A 25,862-nucleotide genomic window follows, 5' to 3' on the forward strand; every position below is an offset into this window, starting at 1 on the left:
TTCATGGACAACTCTGCAATTTAAGAAACAGATAATGCATATATAGAAAGAGCAAGTGAAGAGCTTAATAAAGCTCATGTTTATTAAAAACTGAAAGCTACATGTGTTCTAGACCATTGGGGGTGTGCTATACTAACCATTGTTGTAGCTTCAACATGCTTTGTCTAGTACATTCATATTTACATTTAGAGGATTAAACAGCAGAGTATTTTATTAAAGAACCCTTTGGAAACAGCTGTTAGAATAAGTTAGGCAACAAATAAAATAACATCTAAAGTAGGAAGAAAAGTGGTAACAGCAGCATGCCAAACAAAACAAGAACAAATGACCTCAAGAGCCGAGTCACAGAACAAGAGTACCAAGACTCCCCACTCCTGAAATGAACTTTTGTGTGCCTTATCCCCCCACCCCTTCTTTTAAAGGGGAGAGTAAAAAGCACAAAGATATGTAGACACTAGATTCAGCTCTACACTCATTTCCCTTCATGTCCGAACCTTAACGGTGCAAGGTAGTTTAGCCCTTAAAGTTACAAATTAATTCTTGTAGTTGGGAATCATTTATGAAGCTCTTTTTTACTTTATGAGCCTAAATTTTACATGTTAGAACCTGAGTGATTTGAATCTTAACTTAGTCTACTTTCTTTCAAATATGCAATGGACCATGTCTGAACATCCAACCAATCTGTTATTGCCACAGGCCTCCTCACAAATGAGAGAAAGCAAAGCTGGGACGACCAAAGGCTCAAAACACTTTTAAAAAGACCCATTGCTTCCACACTACTGTGTCCAGAAATATGCAAAACAATCTCGTAATTGTCCAAAGGCAACCAATGGGGTCTAAATTAAAGCTTAGAACTACCTGCCATAGTGAGTTTTCATGCAGAAACAATGGCTCTCCTCCAAAAATGCTCTCTGCTTGGTTTCTTCTCAAAATTTCTAGCAATATGAATGAGACTCCAGTCAAAGGCAGAGATGTTAACTGCAACCCCTCAAAAATAAAAGGACTCATCAAAGTTTGAGATGCCGCTACTTGCCAATATCCACCTCCTCCTACAGAGCAGAGGGAGGCAGTCAAGTAGAGTTGGTGAAAAACTAGAACCTAAATTCCATGCTGCCAAAAAACCCACACATTATTCCTTGTTAGGAAAATCCTCAATCCCTTGTTTCATTCATTCCACAAAACCACACTTGAATAGACTACTCTATGTCTTACCTAATCAGCACTTACAAATTATAGTCACCTAACAAAGAAATTCAACTGGGTTCCCTGAGGAACTCAAGGTTCAGCAAACTTTTTCCACACAGGGACAACAGATAGTAAATATTTAAGGCTTCCATTCCGTCTCTTGCAACCACTCAACCTTCCATTGTGGTGCAAAAGTGCCACACAATATGCAAATGAATGAGCATGGCTGTATTCCAATAAAACTTTATTTATGGTCACTGACCTTAGAATTTTCATATAATGTTCATATGCCATGAAAAAGTATTCATTTTTTCCCTGCCATTTAAAAATTCAGCTCACAGGCTCTACAAAAACAGGCAGTGGGCTACATTTGGACTGAGGCTATAGTTTGCTAACTCCTGCACTAACCTAACACAAGAGAATTTCCACTAGTCAAGCTATTAGTTACCATTTATAATAAAGTTTTAGTATGTAATAGACACAAAAGGAACAATTTATTATAATGCTGTAGACTAGGCTTAGGGCTGGGTTTTTTACATTTTAAAGGGTCATACAGGAAAACAAAGGACATATGACAAAACTCCTATGTTGTCCACAAAGCAGGTCACATTTACTACCTGGCCCTATAAAGAAAAGATTTGCTGACCATACTGGATGGTATATATCCCCATTTTGCAGATAAAAAACCAAGCACAGAAATAACTTGCCAAAAGTCACAAGAACCAGTAAGTAGCAGAGCAATCGTTCAAACCCAGTTTTGATACCAAAGTGTGGCTCTTAACCACTATGCAATACCTTTTCAATGTTTGTTCCCCTCGATCTCGTTTCACACTTTTTAGGCTAAGCATTGCTTACTAGTCTAACAAGATGATGAGCAAGTACACTCCATTTTTCACATCTTCATGGGATTACTGAAGGCTGAAATTCCAGTCACCCTCTAACATAAAACATTCTTCAAGAATGCATAATGTGCCCAGCCAGTGTGGCTCAGTGGTTGAGAGCCGACCCATGAACCAAGAAGTTACTGAACTGACTCCTTGGTCAGGGCAATGTCCGGGTTGTGGGCTTGATCCCCAGTAGGGAGCATGCATGGGGGAAGCCGACTGATGTTTCTATCTCTCTATCCCCTTTCTAAAATCAATGAAAACATTAAAAAAAAAAAATGCATAATCCCACAAATCAGTAAAAGAAAAACATCCCACTAGGGAAAAAATATCTAAGAACAATCAGATGATTCACGGATATACACATGGGCAGTTATAAAAAGCAATCACTCACACTAATAGACTAAAACACTAATGAGAAAAGATGCCAATTTTTTTCTATTAAACTGATAGTTTTAACTGTCTTAAAAACTCAAGGTATCCATTAACAGCAGACTGATTAAATACATTGTGGTACAACTATAAAACAATACTACACAGGCTTTTCCTTAAAAGTAAGTTACATCTGTTAAGTGCCATTATGAAACTATTTCCAAGGATGTTAAGTGGGGGGGAAATCAAGGTTAGAGAAACAGGTGTATAATTGTTAGTAATCATTTTCTTTTTCTTTTTTTTCAATCCTCACCCGAGGACATTTTTTCCATTGCTTTTCAGAGAGAATGGGCGGGGGATGGACACACATCAATGTGAGAGATACACATCAAATGGTTGTCTCCTGCATACACCCCGATCAGGGCTGGGGACTGGGCCTGCAACCAAGGTATGTGCCGTTGGCTGGAATCGAACCTTGGGACCCTTCGGTCTTCGGGCCAACGCTCTAACCACTGAGCCAAACCAGCTAGGGCTGTTAGTCCTCATTTTCAAAGTATTACTAGAAACTCACAATAATACCCTTCCCCTACACACACACAAACAGGTTTACTCTTTTTATTCCCCTGAAGACCCAAGAAAACAGTAACCTTTGAGGAAAGAGATTCAAAGTAGGGAAAACTAAAGGAAGAGGCCAACTAATGTTTACATGCTGTACTGTTTGAATTTCTTTTTAAATCATATTCACAACACACACTTAAAAAAAAATTTAATGCTAATAGTGTACTGTGGAGAGTTTGTGGGAGTGGGAAGGGGCATGCTCTATCAGCCTTCTCACACACCTCTTCTGATGGGAGTATATTTTATTCAACCTTCACAAGTAGCAATACAGCAAAATATATCAGGACCCTTGGCAATTTCCTTTATCCTAAGAACATTGAAAACACACCAAAAAGGGTAATCAAAGCAACACTATTTGTAATAACAGAAAGTAGCAAACATTCAAAAGTACACTTGCAGGATTAATTACAGTACACCATTTGATGAACATTACAACGATTATAAAATAATTTAAGTGTCTGACATACAAAAATTGGTAAATAGGAAATACTACAAATACAAATCAATAGAAAAAAGAGCCCATTTTTATAATAAAAATGTCATATATATCTAGCTATACTTTACATCTGTAATCCACATACACATAGGTATTAACATAATACCTAAAGGTAAATGGGAGTGGGGCTATTTTTTATTTTTGGCTTGCATTTTTTTATTTTTAGGTAATGAATTGGTTTTAAGATTTTTTAACTTTTGTAACTACATAATCTGTTATGTTAGAACACTACCAATAAAGTGAGAATTTATTGAATATAAAGACACATTTTTGGAATTAAGTAAAATTTAGTTCACATTTCCCCCCTCTACTTTTTCTTGAATTTTAATCACTTTAAGGGAAAAAACATTCACTGAATTCTATTCAGGATAGCAAATACACTCTTTGGACACAGTCTTTAAAAAAAAAATAAAAAGTTATTTTATATACCCTCAGTCACCAAAGACTAAACCACTAAATTTTATCAGCATTAGTCAATTATTCTAGACTCCTGGGAGCCCATATTATGGAGCATGGTAATGGTTCAGGGCAATGGTTATATAGCTTTAATGTTGGCCCTAATTGTTCTTGTGTAAAACATTTCAAAGCAGTAACACAGCTAGGCACACTGTATTACAATGGTGCTCAAACAGAGAACAACTTTGCAGAGGACACTTGGCAAAGTACAGAGACATTTTTGATTGTCAAGACTGGGAGTGGGGGTGGCTAATGGCATTTAGAGGGATGCTACTAAATACCCTACAATTCGTAGGACATCTCCTCACAGTAGAGAATTACCCACCCCAAAATGTCAATGGATTAAGAAGCTGTTCCAATGGGCCAGTAACTTCGTTAACGCACCTCTCCATCACGTGGAATTTCCAGTCTAAATAAAATCTAAGTTTCTTCTCAATAATTACACACAATCGATGGCTTGATACATTAATGAAATTCTTTCCTTTCAAAATGTCTAAGTTTTACCAATAACTTCATTACTACATTCGTTTTCTTTCATAATTAGCAAAAATCATAAACCATTTAACAAACTTTCTGCCTACTATGGCAAATGGTAGAAAATTTTAGGTTATTAGTATTTTATTCATATTATTTTATGAATCTAGTAAAATATAACTATTTTCATACCGTCTCCATCCTCTATTTTTAGATACTATAGTTCGTTCCTTCTTCTTACTTATTTCTTCTTAACCTTTTTCCCAATTATTTACTTTCAGACCCAATATTAACTCAGTCTCTTCTACCTATTACTATTTATTTAAAGTGTTACTTTAGCAACTAGCAGCTTTCTCTTAGGCAGTTCCTAATGTGAGAGCTAAAGTGCAACAGTCCATATGAGTGGTAGTCATAAAGGTTAATAATTTAGCTCTTAACAAAACTTAAAACTCAGAAAAATAAGCAAAATTAAGTTCATATGAACAAGACTTTATAAATATGGTACATAATCTATACACAGTGGTTAAGAACTGTAACACATTAACAGTATGCAATCTTTACTGTAACTCATGTTTTCTCTTATATACTGTCTAGATTTCTATTAACAGTACTTTTTAAAGCTCTTATACTTGGTGTTTATCAATGTAATTCTGAATTGTTTCTACAGATTCTTACATGTCAAAGCTAGTATAAGCTACCAGTGAATACCCAGTTTGTGTATTAGACAAACAGGGTTACAATCTTTCTCACCTTGCTATTTCTATTCTCAGTTACCATATTTGCCCAAGTGTCAGGTTACTACTTTACTAAGCAATTCAGTACATACTGAAGTGATGAAGGGGGGGTGGCAACTGATAAATTAGTTTGGGCAACATGTTTTCATTCCTCTCAGAACACAGAATTACAGCAAGTCTTTTAAGTATTATAAATGGACTAGTGAATCAAGCTTTAATCATCAGAAATAAGATCAAAGTAATCTCTAGTTATTTGCTGGTCTTCTAAAAGTGTTAATTTCTGCTAACTAGAGCTGTTATAATGCCAGTATCTTAGATCCAATTCGAGAACCTATAATTAAGTGATATTTCATTGGTCTACAAAGTCATGCATTGGTATTACTAGCACCAGTAAGTTAAAACAGTAAATCTTCATTAATTCATAATCTTGTAATTAAGAAAGAGAATGTTTACATTATTTATGTAATTCAGTGTGAACCAGGTGTCTGTTGTACAGACTAGATATAAATGACCATCATGACTTTATGCGTCAGCATAAAGTTCAAAATTTTCACAAGTTTCAAGTTGATGGTTAGAAAAATTAGAAATTCTTAGTAGCCTAAAAATTTCTCAAATTTAGCTTTCAATTTTAGCAATTAAGTCATATTCAAGAAATTTAAATATATCTTCCACATTTTACTCTAATTCCTATTTATAACCACACTTGGATGAAACAAAATACTATTTCTTTGAAGATGAGTCAATTAATGTAAACCACGTATTCTGAATTAGCAGAGCTTTTCCTATAGTTATGTAAATAAACCGAATGGTTTCAAAGTAGCCAAGGTTACCCTTTAATTAAAATTCAGGTTCCTTTAACTTGTAGATTCACTAAGAATAGTCACCAATACAAAAGACCCTTCCAAAGTACTGAAGCTTAACAATAGCAATTTTACAATTTCTTTCCATAAGACTTAACTATGGAGGAAAAAAAAACACAATAAAGTTTTCTAATGATTAAAATTTCTTGGGCTTGGTACAATGCAGCAATTTTCAACCTTTTTCATCTCATGACACACGTAAACTAATTACTAAAAATTCTGTGACACACCAAAAAATATATTTTTTGCCAATCTGACCAAAAAACAACAGGTATCATTTTGATTCATTCACACTGGTCAGCTATTATAGCTATGTTGGCTGTTGTCATTTTTTATCTGACAATCGAAGGGAAAAGAGGTCAGTGCCCTGGACCTAAATAGTCAGGTATTGCATGTTTTTTTGTTATTGCTGTTGTTAATCCTCAATGGAAGGAGGGTGGGGGGTTAGGGGGAGAGAGAGATGGAAGTGAAAGAGACACACTGATTTGTTGCCTCCAGCTAGTGCCCCAACCCCGCCCAGGATCCAATCTGCAACCCAGGTACCTGTCCTTGACCAGGAATAGAACCATGACCCGTGAGTGCTCAGACAAACTCTAGCCACTGAGCCACACTGGCCAGGGCAGGTATTGCATGTTTTAAAAATTCTTATGGCACACTGGTTGAAAACTGGTGGTATAATGTATTATCAAGCTTTGTACTCTAGAGCAGAACTGCCCAACAGAAATATAATGTGAGCCATGTATGTAATTTTAAATTTCTTAGTGATTACATCAAAACCATAGAATTTTCATAATTTACAACCCGGTATTAAAAAGTATCATTATTTCCACATGTAATCAATAATTGTTTATATGTAATAAAATTAACGGTATATTTTCTTTTTTCCCCCATACTAGGTTTCTAGAATCTGGTTCATCTTCCACACTTACATCACATCTCAATACACTAAAGTACTCATGTAGCTAGTGCCTTCTGAACTGGACTGTGCAACTCTAGAGACTCTAGGGCAGAACAGAGCACCCTTGACTAAAATGCAATCTTAGAAACTTCTCCACCCCAAATCACAAATTTTCAGGCACATTACATACTCATGTGTTAACACCTGGCTAATAGAAAGCATACCAAAGCAGATGTTAAAATCTTTATAACCCATAAAAAATATTAAAAATCAAAACAGTGATGTTTCTTTATTTGCTCTACTAACCTCTAAAAAAGCATGGACAGTTTAAAGACCACTACTGAAGTGCAAATCTGAAAAATATAAAATAGCTCTTCTCTGAATATAAACTCAATCCTAAAGTGAAGAAAAATAAATGACAGTCCCTTCTGGGAAGAAAGGAATTCTGACTGAATTGAACCTATTTCAGTGCTCTTAACTCCACGCCACAGTACTAGTAGTAACCAATTTACTAGACGTTGAATGTTAAGCTTAAGAAGCCTTAATGTAAACAAATACTTTTTCATGAGAGGTCAATGGAAGAACCAGAAAAGTTCATAGTACCTTTGCGAACTTGAAAAATGGTCTTGGATCTTTTCTGAAATATTCAATATCAAACATTGCTTGAGGATCTGGAAGGTCTGGGAAGTCTACTGCAAGGCGAGCATAAATACCATCTCTTGACCTGAAGTCAGGTATTCCACAAGAAACAGAAACCTGCAATATATATGGCATAATTTGTACAATTAAAAAACAGAAACCTGCAATATATATGGCATAATTTGTACAATTAAGTCTTCTACCCCTACCTTTATAATTGCTCTTATACAATTAGGGAGGAGTTGAAAAATATTTTAAACTTCTTTTGGGGAACAGAAATACCAACCCATTCCTATTTTAAAAAGAAATAAAACACTCCCTAAACAAGTATTAAATCCATCACATTCCATTCATAACGGGATAAGGAATTTTAAGTCAGGCAAATTTTGAACCTTTAAGCATTTAACCAACAAATTAAAGCAATAGCGATCTGAGAAGAGTAAACCATTTCAAATTATTTTAATCAGAAAGCAGGCAAGAATTTCTACTACAGTCAAGTGTTTCCAAAGAAACCTTCCATCTGGTCAGGGACCTACTACTTCAAGAATACCAAATTTCTACATTTTCTTTAAAATACTATGTTGAACAATACTTCAATTCTTAATTTTTAAGAATAGATTTAGATATTATGCTTTTTCTACAAATAAGTTTTGACATTTCAAATAGGGATTTCAGTGTTACCTTTTTGTTTCACAATTTTACCAGAGTTGACTCCACTGTGACCTCAGATTAAATTAAACTTGTCTAAATCCTGCCTGGGAACAAAGCACTACTATTCTTGATGATCCTTTAAGTGACACCCTCCCTTAAATCAAAATGGCAGAAAGCAGGAATGAATTTTACTCCAGCATTGCTTTGGTCACTAACATATTCTGTATTCAACATACAAAACACAGTAGCCTTACATAGCTAGTTATCTGCGATCCTATAGGGGGAGCAAATGAAAAATGTAAAGCCACCTTAATTTAAATGGAGGGGAGATAGGAATCTGTTACCTTCCTAACATGAAGTTCTTTACCTGTGAATATCAATTAAGTTCCTGGCTTCCCCTAGAAAATAGAACGAATACCAAATTTCTCGGTCATACCCCAACACACTTTAATACAAGCAGAATTCTCTTAATTGCCTTTAGGAGTTGTGGTATAATGTAGATAACAATCTTGCCTTAATTCCACTTACCTACTGTACTAATAAACAAAAGCAAATCTTTTTTATGGTTGTTGGAAAGGCTTTTAAAAACATTATTTAGCAACTGCTGCTGCAGTCATGTTTTCCCAGTTTCCGAACACAAATGCCCAATATCACGGAAGAATAAATTCTTCTACACCAGAAAATCATTTAATTGGAAAAGGCATAAGATAACCATTTACCACCTCCTCCCTTTTACTTGTTTTATATGTTACATACCCCAGCTCCAGTTAGAACTATTATTTTTTTGCATTCCTGCAGTAATTTCACAGCATCTTCTATTGTATTAATATCTTTTCTTTTTTTCCTTTTTGGTGGTTCTGAAAGGATATTAACGACAATCTGCCACAGTGTCATATCATCCAATTCAGGTGGAGGAATTGTTTCTGGTAGTAAATCTTTAAGAATTGTTCGAGGATCTGTGCCAATCATGAGATGTTGCTGAACAAAAGCATATGGACCTATATTAAGAGGACAAAAAATTACATCAAATCCACATCGAATTAATTCAAAATCTCATTTATTTTCTGAAGCAATAAATTGGCAATCTTTAAGGTTTTTTTAAATAAAGTAATAAGATGCGATATAAAAGTATTTCATTCTCACAGCATCCTCAGAATTAATGCTATATCCCAATGAAATTAGGGAGATCAAATCAACAGCTGGCTCTGCCCCTTGAATTATAAAATACAAAATATGTATTTTAAGAGTCAAACTAATTACCAGAGTTAAATTTTGATGGTTTAAATCCAGAAATATACACCATAATTAATAACAGAAGTATGTACAAAAGGGTTCTACAAATCAATATAGGAAAGATCTTACCAGTCCCAAAAGCCCATACTACTATCTATCATTAAAGACATAAGGGAAAGCCCTGGCCAGGTAGCTCAATTTAGTTAGAGCATCATCCATACACATCAAGGTTGCAGGCTGGATTCCAGGTCAGGGCATATACAAGAATCAACCAATGAATGCATAAATAAGTGAAACAAGTTGATGTTTCTCTCCCTCCCTTTTTCCCCCCGCCCCCTCAAATCAATAACAAAATAAAAAAAGATGTAAGGGAAAAGGAAATCTATATATCTATCTAAGGAAGTGGAAATCTATATATCTAAGAAAGTCTATATACAACTACTACTATGTAAAATTTTTCCAGTAATACTACTCAATTTGATCTTAACCAACCTCCCAAAATGATACACATAATGCTGATGTTTTGAGCATTAGTACTTCTTTACCCTGACATTTCTTAGATCAGTTTTATAGATTGAGAAAACCAAAAATACAGTAATATAGACACTAAAGAGAAACTAATCGTCACTGTACTTAAATAATCAAGAATAAGGGCACATTAATAAAAAGATCACTTTCAAGATGGTCATGTTGTAACTTTGGTATAAATATCTGATAATGTTCTCTGCTACTAAAGTAGGTTTCCAGTTGTGGGTACCCGTAACACAAGAGTTAACTCTTTTATTATTATTTATTGTATTACTTACTTGTATTACAACTATAAATCTACTTTTGCCCACTCCTGTACTTTCCCATTTCATCTACATAAGTTGAGCACAAATTATGTGCTAGGCACTTTTCTAGGAACCAACAAAATAGCATACAAATCAGTAAATATAATCCCTGTCTCCCAAAGGGGCTTATATTCTAGTAGAGGAAACACAACAATAAAAAAGTTAAGAATTAGAGCTTGTTAAAAAGTGATGTGTTGCCCTGGCCAGTGTGGCTCAGTTGACAGAGCATCGTCCCATGCACCAAGAGGTCACCAGTTCAATTCCCATTCAGGGCACATGCCCAGGTTGTGGGCTCAATCCCCAGTGTGGGGCGTGCAGAAGAAAGCTGATCAACGTTTCTCTCTCTCTCCTTCTCTCTCTAAAACCAATAAAAACTTTTTTTTTAAAGTGATGTGTTAAGAGAAAACAAAGAAAGAGGAAGCACATGAAAAGGACACAAGAACCTGAGGTGTGAAAAGGACCCGGTTCTTTGAGAAATACCAGAGGCCAGCTCCCCTGGGCGTGAGTTGTTTAAAAACAAAAACAGAGCCCTGGCTAGTGCGCCTCAGTTGGTTGGGCATCTTCCTGTGTACCCAAAGGTTGCCAGACTGATTCCTGGTCAGGGCATGTGCCTGGGTGTTAGGCTCCATCCCTGGTAGGGGGCATGCAAGAGGTAGCCAGTCGATGTTTCCCTTTCACATCAATGTTTCTCTCTCTGGCCTCCCTTCCTCTCTCTCTAAAAATAAATTTTAAAAAATCTTTAAAAAAAGAAAAAAAACAAGCACGAAGCTTTCCCTGGAAACATAAACTGACATTAAATCTTAGCAAGCACCTAAGGAACTTCATCACCAGGTTAAGAGGAGACAGAGAATTATATTTTTAGTAAGCATAAAACAAAAATACAAAGAAAAAGGCAACATTTACTCTATAGAGCTGTGAAACCATACCTATCCGTGGCCTTGGAGTCCAGTCACTAGAGCTTGCATGTGAGGCTCTATCATCCTCATCACTTTCACAGGAATGAAAGCCATTGGTGATTATTTCATCACCAAACAGAAGGTTATCTGCAAAAGAAATCAAAAGTAACTCAAGGCTGCTGAACAATCTGCATCTAAAATGTATGAAGATCTGGGCCCCGACCAGGTAACTCAGTTGGTTAGAGCATTGTCCTGATATGCCAAGGTTGCAGGTGCAATCCCAGGTCAGGGCAGACACAAGAATCAACCAATGAATGCATAAATTAGTGGAACAGCAAATCAATGCTTTTCTCTCTCCCCTTCCTCTCTCTCTCTAAAATCAATAAATTTTTAAAAAGGCCCTGGCAGGTGCAGCACAGCGGTCAGAGCGTTGGCCTACGCACTAGAGGGTCATGCAGGTTTGATTCCAGTCAAGGGCATGTGCCTGGGTTGCAGGTTCAGATCCCAAGCCTGGGATGGGACACATGCTGGAGGCAGCCAATCCATGTGTCTCTCACACATAGATGTTTCTCTCTCCCTCCCTCCTCCCCTCCTTTCCACTCTCCCTCTAAAAAAAAAAAAAAAAAAAATCAATGTAAAAAATGTCCTCCTCGGGTGAGAATTAACAAAAATAGTAATTTTAAAAAGTATGAAGATCTGTAATGATTATGATGTAACAACTTTCACTGAATAAAACACATCCTGTGCACCGAAAGTTCACAGGTTCGACTGCCAGTCAGGGCACATACCCAGGTTGCGAGTTCGATCCCTGGGAGGCAATTGATCGATGCTTCTCTCTCCCTCTTCCTCAAAAAAAGAAAAAAAAAAATTCAAAGATATTTTAAAAAATGGGTCATCTCACATGGTTCATAGGCACAGTATATCCTCATCTTTAGGGAGTCTAACCATAATCTAAAAGTTTCAGTTTATCAAAAATCTGGAAAGAAATTAACTCTACTAAATCCAAACGCAAAAAATTGTAATCTGACAGAATTTATCAATTACAAATAATGGAGCTCATGAAAATTGTCAAAAACTTACCAAAAAAAGTTGTTCAAATGAAACCAAGGCAATTTGCATTTCTCTAAACATGTAAAGATAGCTTTGCTTTGTTTCCCCTATTAAACTTTCTTGAAATGAGAAGTCTTTTGACTAATCCAGCCCCTAATACACATGTTATCTTTACATACGGTCCAGTAAGTCCACTGATTAGATTTACTGATGCAAATACTGATGGGAGATGAACATCTATCCAGGACAAACTCCTCAGATCGAAAATATGAAACCCTCAAGGATGAAATGACATACAACGAACACATCTAATTTAGTATGCCAGAAAAAAATGTAAGTTCGTGTTTCAGGGTTACATACACACACAATAAAGGATTATACCTAATCTTAAAACTATCAGAACATTAGAAGGAAAATACTATTCATGAAAAGTACTACTCCTCTCCTATGCCCACTATTAATTGCACCATAGAACGGTCTTTAGAATCAGCTATGCTCTTGAAAATTTGGGATCTATGAATTTAGAAGCAGCTTTGTTCTTTAAAATTTAAGACGAATGTAAACATTAACATTCTCCCCCCAAAAGTCACGAATTGCACAGGTGTCAGTTTGCAAAAAGACAACTTGCAAAATGTCGGTGCAAAAAGACAAGCAAAAGTTGCAGATTTAAGTGTGCTGGGGGTGGAGGGGTTGAGGAGTGGGAATAATGTTTAACAAAAACGATATACTTAAAGGGCAGGAGGGGAAATAAAGTTGTTTTAAAACCAACTGCGATAGTTTCCCGGCCCGGCGTCTGCGCAAAGCGCCAGGCCGCCCAGGCCGGCAGCAGGCGAAGCAGGGAGGGGCGGGGGGGGGAGGAATTGAGCCCGCGGGCCGCAGCCGCAGCCCGGCCGGCAGCCCCGGAGGCGCGCAGCTGAGGGCCAGGGAAGGGAGAGGGACCCCGCAGGGCCAGCCTGAGCCCCCACCCGGCCCGCCCCAGACACCCCCGGAGGGGCCCGGGAGAGGAAGGAGGGGATGCGCAGTCCCGGCCGCCCGCGCCCTGCGCACCTCGGTACCCAATCCCCGCCTCCGCCGTCTCTTCCTCCTCCTCGCCCTCGTCGTCGTCGTCGTCGAAGTCGTCTGCCGGCGGGTCCCGGGATAGGCCCTGTAGGCCCGGCCCATTGTCTCCTACTCCGCCCGCAGTCGCCTGGGCCTCCCGCTCCCCGCCCGCCGCCGGGCCGCCCCCGGCCACCGCCAGGACCTCAGGCTCAGGGGCCGCCCCACCGGGCTCGCTCGGGCTCCGCCCGAGGCCGGGGCCGTCTCTCCGCGGCCTCTTGCGGAGCGGTTCCCCGGTGGGCGGCGACGAGGCCTCCCTCTCGGCCGCCACTGCCGAAGGGGAGCCGCCGGGCTGAAGGGCGAGCGCCGCCTCGTCCGCCATCTTCAAACTGCCTCTCTGGCCCTCCTCCCTCACCTCCTCTGCTCCGGCTCGCACTCGCGGCACTGGCGCCCCCGCGGCTCCGGCTGCGGGAGATTTAAACCCCCGTCACGTGACCCGCCCCTCACCGCCCCCGCCCTCCCGCGGCTCCCGCCACCCACGCGAGCGGGAACCATAACACCGCGGGTCACGTGGTGGGCGGGGGCGGAGGGGGACGGGGCTCGGGCGGGAGGAGACGCCGCCCGGGCAGCCGCGGCCCCCACCCCTCGGCGGCGGCGCGTCAGGCGGCCAACCTCGCCCCGTTCTCAACTTCTCTTTCGAAAGGTCCGGAAATCACCACCGCAGGGATGGCTCAAGTTCTATTTCACATTGTGAGTTTCCACCGCGGCCCGAGGCGCACACCTTGCCGGCCGTAGGTTTAGACTGAGGACCGAAACGGAGTCCCTGAGCGGCGGGGAGGCGCGGGGCTGCCTCGGCCCGGCTCCCTCAGCGACGCCGGCCTCTGGTCCCGGCGACGGGCTGAGGGGAGGCCACCGGGCACCTCGCCCCCCCCCCGCGCCGCTCTGACCGCGCCCCGCTCCCCTTCCTGCGCGCTTCCTTCGCCGAGCCTCCCCCGCTCTGCCACTCAGGGCGGCGATTTTCAGCCGGCGTGGTTTCAGCCGCGGTGCGGCGGGACTTGGTGAGACGCAAAACCGGACTGTAGGCAGGGCCCTGACCTGTTTTCCCGTAGGCCGGCCAGTGAAAAAATGACAACAGTAGCCGTCTGGTGTGAATGAACCAAAATGACACCTATGTGACTACAATCAATAAGGGAGTTAAAAAGGGGGGGGGGCGGTAGTAACCGTTCTTTGTGCACTAGAAAAATGGTATTGGCAAAGCTGGTTATTAGTCTGGGAACATGCAAATACAGGTTCCCCCCTCACGCTGAGATTGAAGAGCGAAGTGAAAAAACACAATAAAAAGAAGGCATTTTAGAATATTATACGACTGCATCAAGAAAGAGCTTCTTCACTAAGGAGCCATTTAAAAATATATATGTATTTAACTACATAGACATTTAAAATATGTTCTAACCTATTAGTAGGGATATGCAGGTAAAACAGTGAGGTGCCATTTTCCAGGCCTCAAGCGGCAAAACGGAAACAAATGTCAGGGTCACCACCTGTCGCTTACCAGGACCTGGGGAAACTGAGATTCATTGCTGTCATAGTATTGGGAAGTAGTCTGGAACTATTTTTTAAAATTGCAAATACACATATCCCAAATCCCCATTTATCTTAAATAAAAATGCGAATATGTGAGGATAGGAATGCAAGTGTTTATTAGGGCATCAGTGTTGCTGGGAAGACACAGTCCAGGTGCCTAGAGTAGGAAACCTGTTGATCAGATGATGGTGCATCCATACTAGGGCACATTATGCAGCCACGAAAAAGATCTGTAACTTGTTCTTGAGGCCTGTTGACGGTACACTGTGAGTGACAAAAGCAAGTTACACAAAAATTGTGTATTATCCTCCTTATTGCTTAATAAATATACCATTTTATCATTTAAAAACCTCTATGTACCTACATACGAACCTATAAACAAATACGGCTGTAGAGGCTTGGGAAAAGTATGGAAAGTTACACATAAAAATGTTACTATTGCTCGTTGCCGCTGTGCAAGGCAAGAGTCTCTGGACACGTCCACACGCATGTGTTCACGTGGGGTCTGCAGTGCTCGCGGGTCCGCACTAGGACGGTGTGGGGACAGAAGAAGCCGTGGGCTGCACCTCTGACACCCGCTGAGTCACCTTCAAGGTGCACCAGAATGAGAACAGAACATCACCGTGGTGAAGGGCATTGGGCTTTTTGGAAAATGTGATTGATCATAGGAAGGAAACCTCTCCATCTGGCTGGAAGTCTCAGCGGTATTCTGGTGCTTATGGTGCCTCAGTTTCTGATGAAGAATTGAAAAGAGTAGCTGAGGAGCTGGCACTGGAGTGAGCCAAGGCAGAATCTGAAAATCAGAAACGACCAAAGCACGGCAAAGACCTGGACCAAGAGGGCTTTTGCCAATGAGCAGCTAACCAGAGGTATTCTTCCAGAGAGGATATCAAGTGAGGAGGAACTCCCTAAGGCAGAGCACCTGGCTAAGCAGCTGAAGAGAAAGATCGAGTGCTAAAGAAGCAGGATGCATTCTACAAAAAGCAGCTGGCTCACCCTAGCCAGGTACCTCAGTTGATTAGAGCATCCTCCTCATATGCCAAAGTTGCAGGTTTGATCCCTGGTCAGGGCACATAGAAGAATCAACCAATGAATGCCTAAACAACTAGACCAACAAATCTCTCTCTCAAATCAGTTTTAAAAATTTAAGAATCCAAAGAGCAGCTGGCTAGACTGGAGGACAGGAACTCAGAATTCTACAGTCACCACTGAACAATATCAGAAAACTGCTATCAGAAAGCTGCTGGGAAGGTGGAAGCAAAGTTCAAGCGGTATGAGGTTCATCCAGCCTGTGCGGATCTGCAGGCCAAAAATTCTCCAGTGTTACCGCCAACAACACCCAGTGGATCCTCAGCTGCTCTGCTCTGGCCAAGCAGTACATGTGCTGTGTTAGACCAAACAGAGCACGATTGAGAAGGAAGGATTAAAACCAACTTTTAGAACAAGCAAAACTCCAACATTTTTTTCCTAGTAAGAAAACCTATTTAAAAAGAAGACCACTAAAGAGAAGCACCAAAGAGTAAACTCAACAGAAGATCATCACAGTTTGATCAACAACAATTTGAAAGCCAAGGCCTATGTTGAGTATCAGCCATGAAAGGCACGCTGTAGTGTTAATAAACCCCATTTGTGATGACAAAAAGAGAAAGGCAGCCCTCTGGATCATTTGTACTTGCTGTTCAATGTTCTCTCCTAAGCAAGCTCCATCATTTGGTGAACCTTCAGTCCAGCAAAATTTGGTGTTTGGGTTGGGGGATAAGGGCATTGAAGTGAGGAGAGGGGAGGGCAAAGTACCTCCATCTCAGGCCAGCAGTACTGGGCAGAATTGTCAGAGTATGGCATGTTGGGTTTCTCTCATTTTCTTTTTTCTTTTTCTTTTTTTAAATATATCTTTATTGATTTCAGAGAGAGGAAAGGTGAGGGAGAGAGAGAGAGATAGAAACATCAATGATGAGAGAGTCATTGATTGAGCCCACAACCCGGGCATGTGCCCTGACCAGGAATCAAACCCCGATCTCTTGGATCCTAGGTCGATGCTCAACCGCTGAGCCACGTCCAGCCGGGCTCTCATTTTCTTTTCTCCCTTGACAATAAAAGAGCTATTTTATTTTAATTCATTATGGTGATCATGTAAGTAAGAAGACAAAAAAGAGAAATGTGCCTCTTTTACTGGAATAGTATTTATGATTACAAGTGAAATACAGCTTTTTTTTATCAATGTAAAGACAACCTTGGCTTATACAACCGCTTCTATATCATAAATACTGACATCTTTACTTCACTCACTATCGCTAATAAATATATTTTCTGATGAAGACTGAAAAAGAAGTTAATATTTCAACATTCTGAATGGGGAGCTTAGACATAAATGGAAAGGTTGAGGACACATCAGTAAATATTTCTTGCTGAAGCTTAATGTATTAAAATGAGCACACTTTTTTAATTTAAAAAGAAAAAGAGTAACCAATTTTGAAATTGCTAGACTCTGGATTCTAATAACCTCATCAAGCCCTGCCCATTCTGTGAGGTGGGAGCAGCTCCTGTCTTACACCACTACTTTTTAAATTTCCTAGGTATAACCATAGATTTAGATGATGTTATTCTTTCATGACTTCATGTATGTTATTTTGTCTTTTTTACTAGATACATTGTTGTACTCACTTCAGAACTTAATATTCTCCACCATATCAAACTTTGGGTAGCTCTCTGGGACTTCCAAGCTAAAACAAATGGGCAATTTGGTAATGCAGCCTGTTTTCCACCAGAAATATAAAAACCTAGACCAATGGTTCTCAACTGGGGCGATTTTGTCCCCCATCCTCCACTGTGTATTTGACAATGTGGAGATATATTTGGTTGTCACAACTCGGAGGAGACTGACTGTACTACCAATATTTAGCAGATAGAGAGACCAGGGATACTGCTAAATGTTCCACAATGCAGAGGACAGCCCCCACAACAAAGAATTATCCAGCCAAAATGTCAACAGTAAGTATCAGGGTTGAGAAACTCTCACTTAAGAGTTTAGCCACACAGGGCAAGTGGTACTGATTGGGGCTCTAACTGACAAGGATTCTCTAAGGAATAAAGGGACAGGATTTTATTAGCAAGGCCAGGTTGCAAAGTAGCATAGGCACTGATTTTCGAACTTTAGTTTTTAGCAGCAGAATCCATCTGTTGAGTGATCTTAACTCTGTTATAAAATGTAGATACATTTCCTTTAATAGTTAAAGGACTCCCAACAATCAATAGGAAAAAGGTTGATAGCCCCATTGGAAATGAAGAGTTCAGTTCACAGAAAAGGGAATGCAAGTGACTTTTAAATATGTGAAAGATGTAAAACTTCACTCATGATAAGAGAAATACTCATTAATCTACAATGAGGTATCATTTTTCACATATCAAAGTAATAAGGGACCAAAATTTGGTCATATCTTGCATTGGCCCACTGGTATAGTTATAGAAGTGTAAATTGGTACCCTATCAATTTGGCACTATCAAAATGTAAAATGCATATGCCATATGTATAAAACTACATATATGTAGGGATAATCATTGTGCCATGGTTTATTCTAGCAAAAGACTGGAGATACACTAATTGTCCATTAATGAAGAACTGGTTAAATGTATCACCAGTGCATGTTTATATGTACATAGGTTATCACTTAAACTCAGAAAGTAAGTGACAGAAGTTGCTCCTAGGGAGGGCAAATGGGAAACTGAATGACAAAGGTATAAAGATTTATTTTTACTATAAAACTTTTTATGCCTTTTGAAGTCCTCAACATGTGCGTCATTACATATCATACATGCATACATTCATACTTGGCCATCTGTATGTAATACATTACATCTACAGTCATCCCTCAGTATCTTTGGGGAATTGGCTCCAACACCCTCAACCCCCACCCCCCCACCACTGTGGATACCAAAATCCTTGGAGGCTCAAGTCCCTTATATAAAATGACGTAGAACAATGCATATAGCTGCCGCTGCTGTGGATTTGAAACCTATGGATATGATATGGAAAGCTGACTATTAAATACATAAAAGCAGGGCTATTCTGAGTGAAGTAGACTCCCCGGATTTCTACCACAGCATCCCTCACATCACTGAGAAGATTTAGTGTCCCAAAAGAACATGGTAAAAGCCACCATCATAGCTGTGTGGGGGTAGACTAACTGCTGTAATAAATAATCCAGAAATGTCAATGCCTAAATGCTTCCTAAATGAGTTGGAAAGTATTCTATTTTATGGTATTAGTTCTTCCTTAAATGTTCGGTAGACTGGAATTTTCTTCGTTGAAAGATTTTAAACTACAAATTCAATTTCTTTAATAGATATGGGAGAATGAAATTTATTTCTTCTTGTGTGAGTTTTGGTACTTTGTATCCTTCAAATAATTGGTTCATTTCTTCTAAGTAATTTAATTTATGGAAATAGACTTGTTTGTAGTACTATTATCTTTTTGATGTCAGTAGGGTCTGCCATAATGTCTCCTCCTTTATTCCTGATAATGTTACCGGATGGGGCCCAGGCCCAGGCCCAGAGTGGGTCTGCCTCAGGCCAACCTGTAGTGTGTGGGTCATTGACTTCGCTTCGTGCAGGAAATATTTCACAGTACGAGTCCAGGTGATTTTGAGAGTACATTATTAAGCTGGGGAGAGTGAAACAAAGGAAGGACTTAGGGTAGAAGTAGCAACAGGGGAGAGAGCCTAAGCAGTATCTGCTTTGGCTCCCTAGAAACATTATAGGAAAATAGTCAGTCAGGGCTGGACTGCTATTAGCTCACTGGGAAGTAAAGGTCACAGTGTCAGAAGTGAGCCAAGGCGGGCTGCTTTTAGCTCACTGGAAAATGAGAGAAAAGGGGGGCCTTTGAGACAGGATCAGGGTGTAAACCCGGGATGAGCTGCTGCTTCCTGCTGCTCCCCTGGCTGCAAGTCTCATGGGGTCCCTTAGAGTTCAGGAGGAAGTAAAAAGTTCATACCTGAGGCCCAGCCAGTGTTGCTCAGTGGTTGATCATCAACCTGTGTACCAAGAGGTCTCCAATTCGATTCCTGGTCAAGGCACATGCCCAGATCCTGCAGGAGACCGCAGGCTGATGTTTCTCTCTCTCTCTCCCCCCACCTTCCTCTCTCAAAGCAATAAAAACAAATTTAAAAAAAAATGTTCATGGCTGAGAAGGAACATGGGCTTGCTCTAGAGCAATCCCGAACTGGGTCTTTGTCTTGAGGGTTTTTATCTTTCTTTTGCCTGCGAGAATCTTAGGGGAGGGTTTCAGCAGAATACTCATCAGCTTTCCAGGTGCATTTTTAATATGCTGATGCATCAAAATGAACATATAGGGGAGTTTAGGATTATTCTTTGGTCTGCTTTACTGTTTTATTTTTATCTTGGGTCTGTCTAGCTTTTGGGGGGCTTTTGTTATTTGTTCCCCTGACTTCATCCATCCTTGGGTTTAGCTGGCACAGATGGCATTAATTGGGTCTCTGTTCTCTAACTGACCAGGGTGATTTAAGCTATGTGCTCTCTGGTTAGGGAGGAGAGTTATAAACCATTTGCTCTCAAGTGTCCTTGGTTAGGGAAGATTAGGTCTTGCAGTTCACTAGCTGTCTGTAAGTTGTTCAAATTGTTTGGCCTTGTTTAATTGTCTTGTCTCAGTTTCCTCATGCCACTTGCCCAGGAATTTTCCTAGCTTCTTACTATTCTCCCTCAGTAATGGTAATTGGTGTCTGCTCCCTTTTTTTGGTCAGTCTGGCCAGAGGTTTATCACTTTTATTGTTTAAAATTAGGGGAGTCCCTTCTCCAGCTCTCTTCTCTCCAGATTGTCTCCACATTGTCCAGCTACCAGGGTCCCCTTTACTCAGTTCTCTGACCAGAAAGATGAACTTTCTCCTGGAGTTTTAGCTGCCACAGTTCTGCGTAATTGGGCCAACTTTGGAGCAAACAGTGAGAGAGAAAAAAACTAACAGGGATTCCCCCCATGCCCCATATGCTTCAGACCACAGGGTCCCCTTATCTCAGTTCCTCTGGCCTGAAAGATAGCTTTCTTATTGGGATTTTAGATGCCTGTGCCACTCCCACCACAGTATAGTCTGTGAATGGGGCTGCTCTTGGGTGTAGGGCCAAAGGAGAAAAGAGGGGAGGGCAGGGCAGGGCAGGGCAGGGCAGGGGAGGGGAGGGGAGGGGAGGGGAGGGGAGGGGAGGGGAGGGGAGGGGAGGGGAGGGGAGGGGAGGGGAGGGGAGAAAGGGAAAGGAAAGGAAAAAGAAAAAAGAAAAGAACATTTCCCTATCCTCTCCCGCTTGCAGGAGCCATCTTTCCCGGTCTTCTAACCAGAAATTTAGAAGTTCCCTAGGAGTTTTTGATGCACGTGCCAACTGTGTAGTTATGCACTGTGGCTGCCTTTGGGTCAAAGCCAGGAGATAAAGGAGGAAAAACATGGAAGACTCACCCCCGTATGTGTCTTTATCACCACTGCTTCCCCTCCCGATCTTGCTGCTACTGTTTTCTTTTCAGAATCCTCAGGTAGCTGCTTTCTGTGTTTTGTCCATAGTCTGTAGTTGTATCATTGGGAAAGGCAGGTGTAGTGGAAGCTTACCCTACCTTGGTCAGTACCAGAAGTCTTGAAAAATCTTTTATTGATCACAGATCTTACTTCTGTAGTATAAAATTATATATTCAAATTGGGATTTAGCTTAAAAACATCTCCTGAGTGTTAAAAACGTTTCTTCTGGATTCAGCTATTCTGATCATTATTATGATTATATAACTTATCAAAGTAACATTAATATAATTCTGATAATTATTAAGAAAAAAAATTTTTTATTGGAAGTGCATACCTTAATAAATGGGAGTTTAAATTTTTTCAATTAGTTTACATATCTGTGAATAAATATTAGTTATTACTAGAATGAGACAGGTTCAACGTCAATCAAGTCTGAGTAACTTTGCCATGAAAGGAATTTTTTACTGCTGTTTACTCAAGTCTTTGAACTTCTTCATAGTTATTAATGCTGAAAATCACACAATTTTTCTGTTTTCAAAAATTATCTTGATAATCTAGTAGCTGAAAATTTGATTAGTTTCTCCTTTGGTTTTTTGGAAGAAAAGAAATGGAAACTACTGACTTTCAAAAGAATTTGTTGCTTAGTGGTTACAGTTACTTGCTTTCTCAGTTTGTGATGTTAGCAAGACTCAGCAACTAACTATCTTTTCCATTTTGTTGAATTTATTGGTTAACAAAATTATACAGGTTTCAGGTGCACATTTCCACAACACATCATCTGCACCCTGTATTGTGTGCTTACCACCCCATTCAAGCCTCCTTCCATCACCATTTATCACCCCTATTCCCTTCTCTACCTCTCCTCCCCCCTCTCCCCTCAGTCACCACACTGTTTTCTGTGTTTTCTTTTTTGCTCAGTCCTTCTTTTTTGCTATCTATGAGTCTGTCTCTATTTGCTTGTTAGTTCATTTTGTTCATTAGATTCCACATATGAGTGAAAGTATATGGTACTTGTCTTTCTCTGACTGGCGTATTTCACTTAGCATAATGCTCTCAAGGCCCATCCATGCTGCCACAACTATTAATTGTACCCAATTTTCTTTTATTAGAGGCACCTTGTTTAATCTAATAAAGGTTAGAATATTAAATATTATTCAGTGTAATACAGCACCACATTTTTGATAACATTCTCTTATCTTTTCAGGTAGTTTGAATATGTATTTGTTAAAACCTTGAAGTTCCATATTTAGCTCAGTTAATGCCTGGAACAATGATGTCCAATCAAAACAGAATGTGACACACATGTTGTTCTAATTTTTCTAGTAACCCCACACTAAAAAAAGTTCAAAGGAGCAGGTGAAATTAATTTAATATATTTCATTTAGATCAAGATATAAAAATATCATTTAAAATATAATCAATTTAATAAAATTTCCACTGCTTTGGACTTAAATTTAAAATAAAAATTCAAGCCTGGCCGGGCATGGCTCAGCGGTTGAGCGTCGACCTAGGATCCAGGCGATCAGGGTTCGATTCCCGGTCAGGGCACATGCCCGGATTGTGGGCTCGATCAATGACTCTCCCATCATTGATGTTTCTATCTCTCTTTCTCCCTCTCCTTTCCTCTCTCTGAAATCAATAAAGATATATTTTAAAAAAATAAAAAATAAAATAAAATAAAAATTCAATTCCTCGGGTACATTAGCCATATTAAAGTGCTCAATAGCCACATGTGACTAGTGCCTATTGTACAGGTAGTGTAGTTATAGAAAATGCCCACTACATAATCTAACTAGCAAAACTAGTCCTCATTAACAATCTAATCAGCAAAATTAGTTATATTTTCTGTCAGAAAAAGTCTTCATTTCTCAAGAACAAAAATAATGTACACTATAACATTTTATAGTGATGTATGTATAAAATAGGTAACTAAAACAGCCGAATAAGATTTTAAAGGTGGTCAAAGTGTACAAAGTTTCAGTTATAAAATAAATAAATAAGTCCTGGGGATGTAATGTACGGCATGGTGACTATAGTGAATAATACTGTATTGTATATTTGATAGTTGCTAAGAGAGATCTTAAAAGTTCTCATCACAAGAAAAGAATGTAACTATGTGCCGTAATGGATAGTAACTAGATTTATTGTGGTGATCATTTTGCTATATATACATATGTCAAATCAGACTGCACATCAAACCTAATGTTATATGTCAACTATATCTCCATAAAAAATAAAATAATAACGAAGCAGAAAAATACTTAAGTACTCTTGGGTTTTACATGTCAGAAATTTCTCTGTGGTTAAGTGGTAAATATAATGCTAATGTCAGATTAGTAAGTGTGGTTTTATGCTAATAGCACACAACCTCTGAGGAAGAACTGGTGCAGAAGCTTTGTACCTACCTTGGATAAAGGACAGCGATGAACCAATGTTTGTTTAGCAGCTAAAGTAGCAACAACATTTCCAATTAACTCAGCTCCCCAGCTTTGAAATCATGTAATTCTTGATGCACTTTTTTAATTTAGGAAATTTGCATTATTTCCATATTTACACATTCGAAAGAACATTTATAAATATTTGATCACAGGATTTCACCACTTTATAATTAAAATTCTCAAACAGTGCTTCTGCACTGTCCAAGGAATAGAAGTACTGTAGGCAGAATTGAATGTTTTTGTTTTGGGGTTCTTTTTTGTTTTGTTTTTTGGTTAATCCTCACCTGAGGATATTTTTTCCATTGATTTTTTAGAGAGAGTGGAAGGGAGGGGGAGAGACAGAGGAGAGAAATATTGATGTGAGAGATACACATCAATTGGTTGCCGCCTGCACACGGCCGACTGGGGATTGAGCTTGCAGCCAAGGTACGTGTCCTTGATCAGAATCGAACCTGTGATCCTTCAGTCCGAGGGCCGACCTCTAAGGGCTGTGCTTCTTAGCCTTATGTTTTACCTACCAGAACTGGCTCTTCAGTTATAGTAGTTAAGGAGGCAGTTTACTAAGTAGTCTCATCTTCACAGTTCTACGGTTCTTGCCTGCTCTAAAATGCTATGTTGTTATAATAATAATAATAATAATAATAATAATAATAATAATAATAAAATGAAAGCATGGAGCCCTGGCCAGTGTGGCTGTCCCATGCACTGAGCGCTGGTTGGTTGAGCACTGTCCATGCACTGAGAGGTTGCTGGTTTGATTCCCTGCTCAATCCCCAGTGGGAGGCATGCAGGAGGCAGCTGATGAATGTTATCCTCTCACATCGATGTTTCTCTTTCTTTCTCCTCTAAAATCAATAATAAAAATATATTTTAAAAAATAGCATGGAGCCCAGCCAGGCATGGCTCAGCGGTTGAGCGTCGACCTAGGATCCCGGTGATCGGGGTTCGATCCCGGTCAGGGCACATGCCTGGGTTGCGGGCTCGATCCCCCGTCAGGGGCGTGCAGGAGGCAGCCGATCAATGACTCTCTCATCATTGATGTTTCTCTCTCTCCCTCTCCTTTCCTCTCTCTGAAATCAATAAACACATATTTTAAAAAATAAAATGTATATTCAGACAATTAAATAAACATTATTTGGCCATAAAAAGGAATGAAGTACCAATATATGCTACAACATGGATGCATCATAAAAACATTATGCTAAGTGAAAGAAACCACTCACAAAAAATACATATTAGATGATTCTGTTTATATGCAATATCCAGAAAATGTATAGAGACAGAGAAAGTAGGTTAGTGGTTTCTTAGGGCTGGGGATAATGGATGATAGGGGACTATCTAAAGAATATGGGTTTCTTTTTCAAAAATATGTTTTTATTGATTTTAGAGAGAGAGAGGGAGAGGGATAGAGAGAAACATTGATGAGAGTGAGACATTGATCAGCTGCCTCCTACAAGCCCCCTACATGGGATTGAGCTTGCAACCTGGGCATGTGCCCTGACTGGGAGTTAAACCGGGAACCTCTTGGTTCACAGGTCAATGCTCAACCACTGAGCCACACTGGCCAGGCTATGGATTTCTTTTTGAGGTGATGCAAACATTCAAAAATTGACTGTGGTGAATTTTGTGAATATACTAAAACCCAATCAATTGTACACCATAAATGGGTAAATGTATCATATGTGAATTATATATCAGAATCTATTTTTAAAATATGAAAAGGTGTTCAACTTCATAATTAGATAAATTAATTATACCATACATTTATTCTATCATATGTTTATCAAGCATAAAAATAACTTTTACAACATTGATTATAATAACAAAACCAAAACAACCAAAAGCCCATTAATAGAGAATTGAGTAAAATAAGTTATAAATGTATATAAATTACAAATACCATGCAGCTGTTAAAAGAATGACGTTGCAGAAGAGTATCTATAACAAGCTACTGTTTTGTGCAAAAAGGGAAGAAAGTAAGAATAAGAATATATGTGATGTACTGTATGTACTTGCATAA

The 25,862-nt window shown here is 39.5% G+C and overlaps 1 protein-coding gene across 1 annotated transcript in view; it reads right to left on the reverse strand.

The window, feature by feature from the left end:
• The window catches only part of SIRT1 (sirtuin 1), a 29,428-nt gene extending 15,662 nt beyond the window's left edge, over positions 1–13,766 (reverse strand). Inside the window, exons 1-4 of the mRNA XM_081158256.1 lie at positions 13,327–13,766; positions 11,260–11,376; positions 9,024–9,265; positions 7,581–7,733 (exon numbers count right to left, since the gene is read on the reverse strand). Coding sequence (XP_081014382.1) covers positions 7,581–7,733; positions 9,024–9,265; positions 11,260–11,376; positions 13,327–13,696 — 882 coding nt within the window. The 5' untranslated portion in view covers positions 13,697–13,766. The remainder of the gene's footprint in view (positions 1–7,580; positions 7,734–9,023; positions 9,266–11,259; positions 11,377–13,326) is intronic.
• Positions 13,767–25,862: the final 12,096 nt, after the last annotated feature.

This window comes from Miniopterus schreibersii, assembly GCF_964146895.1.
Source record: "Miniopterus schreibersii genome assembly, chromosome: 14".
In the NCBI taxonomy this organism is placed as follows: Eukaryota; Metazoa; Chordata; class Mammalia; order Chiroptera; family Miniopteridae; genus Miniopterus; species Miniopterus schreibersii.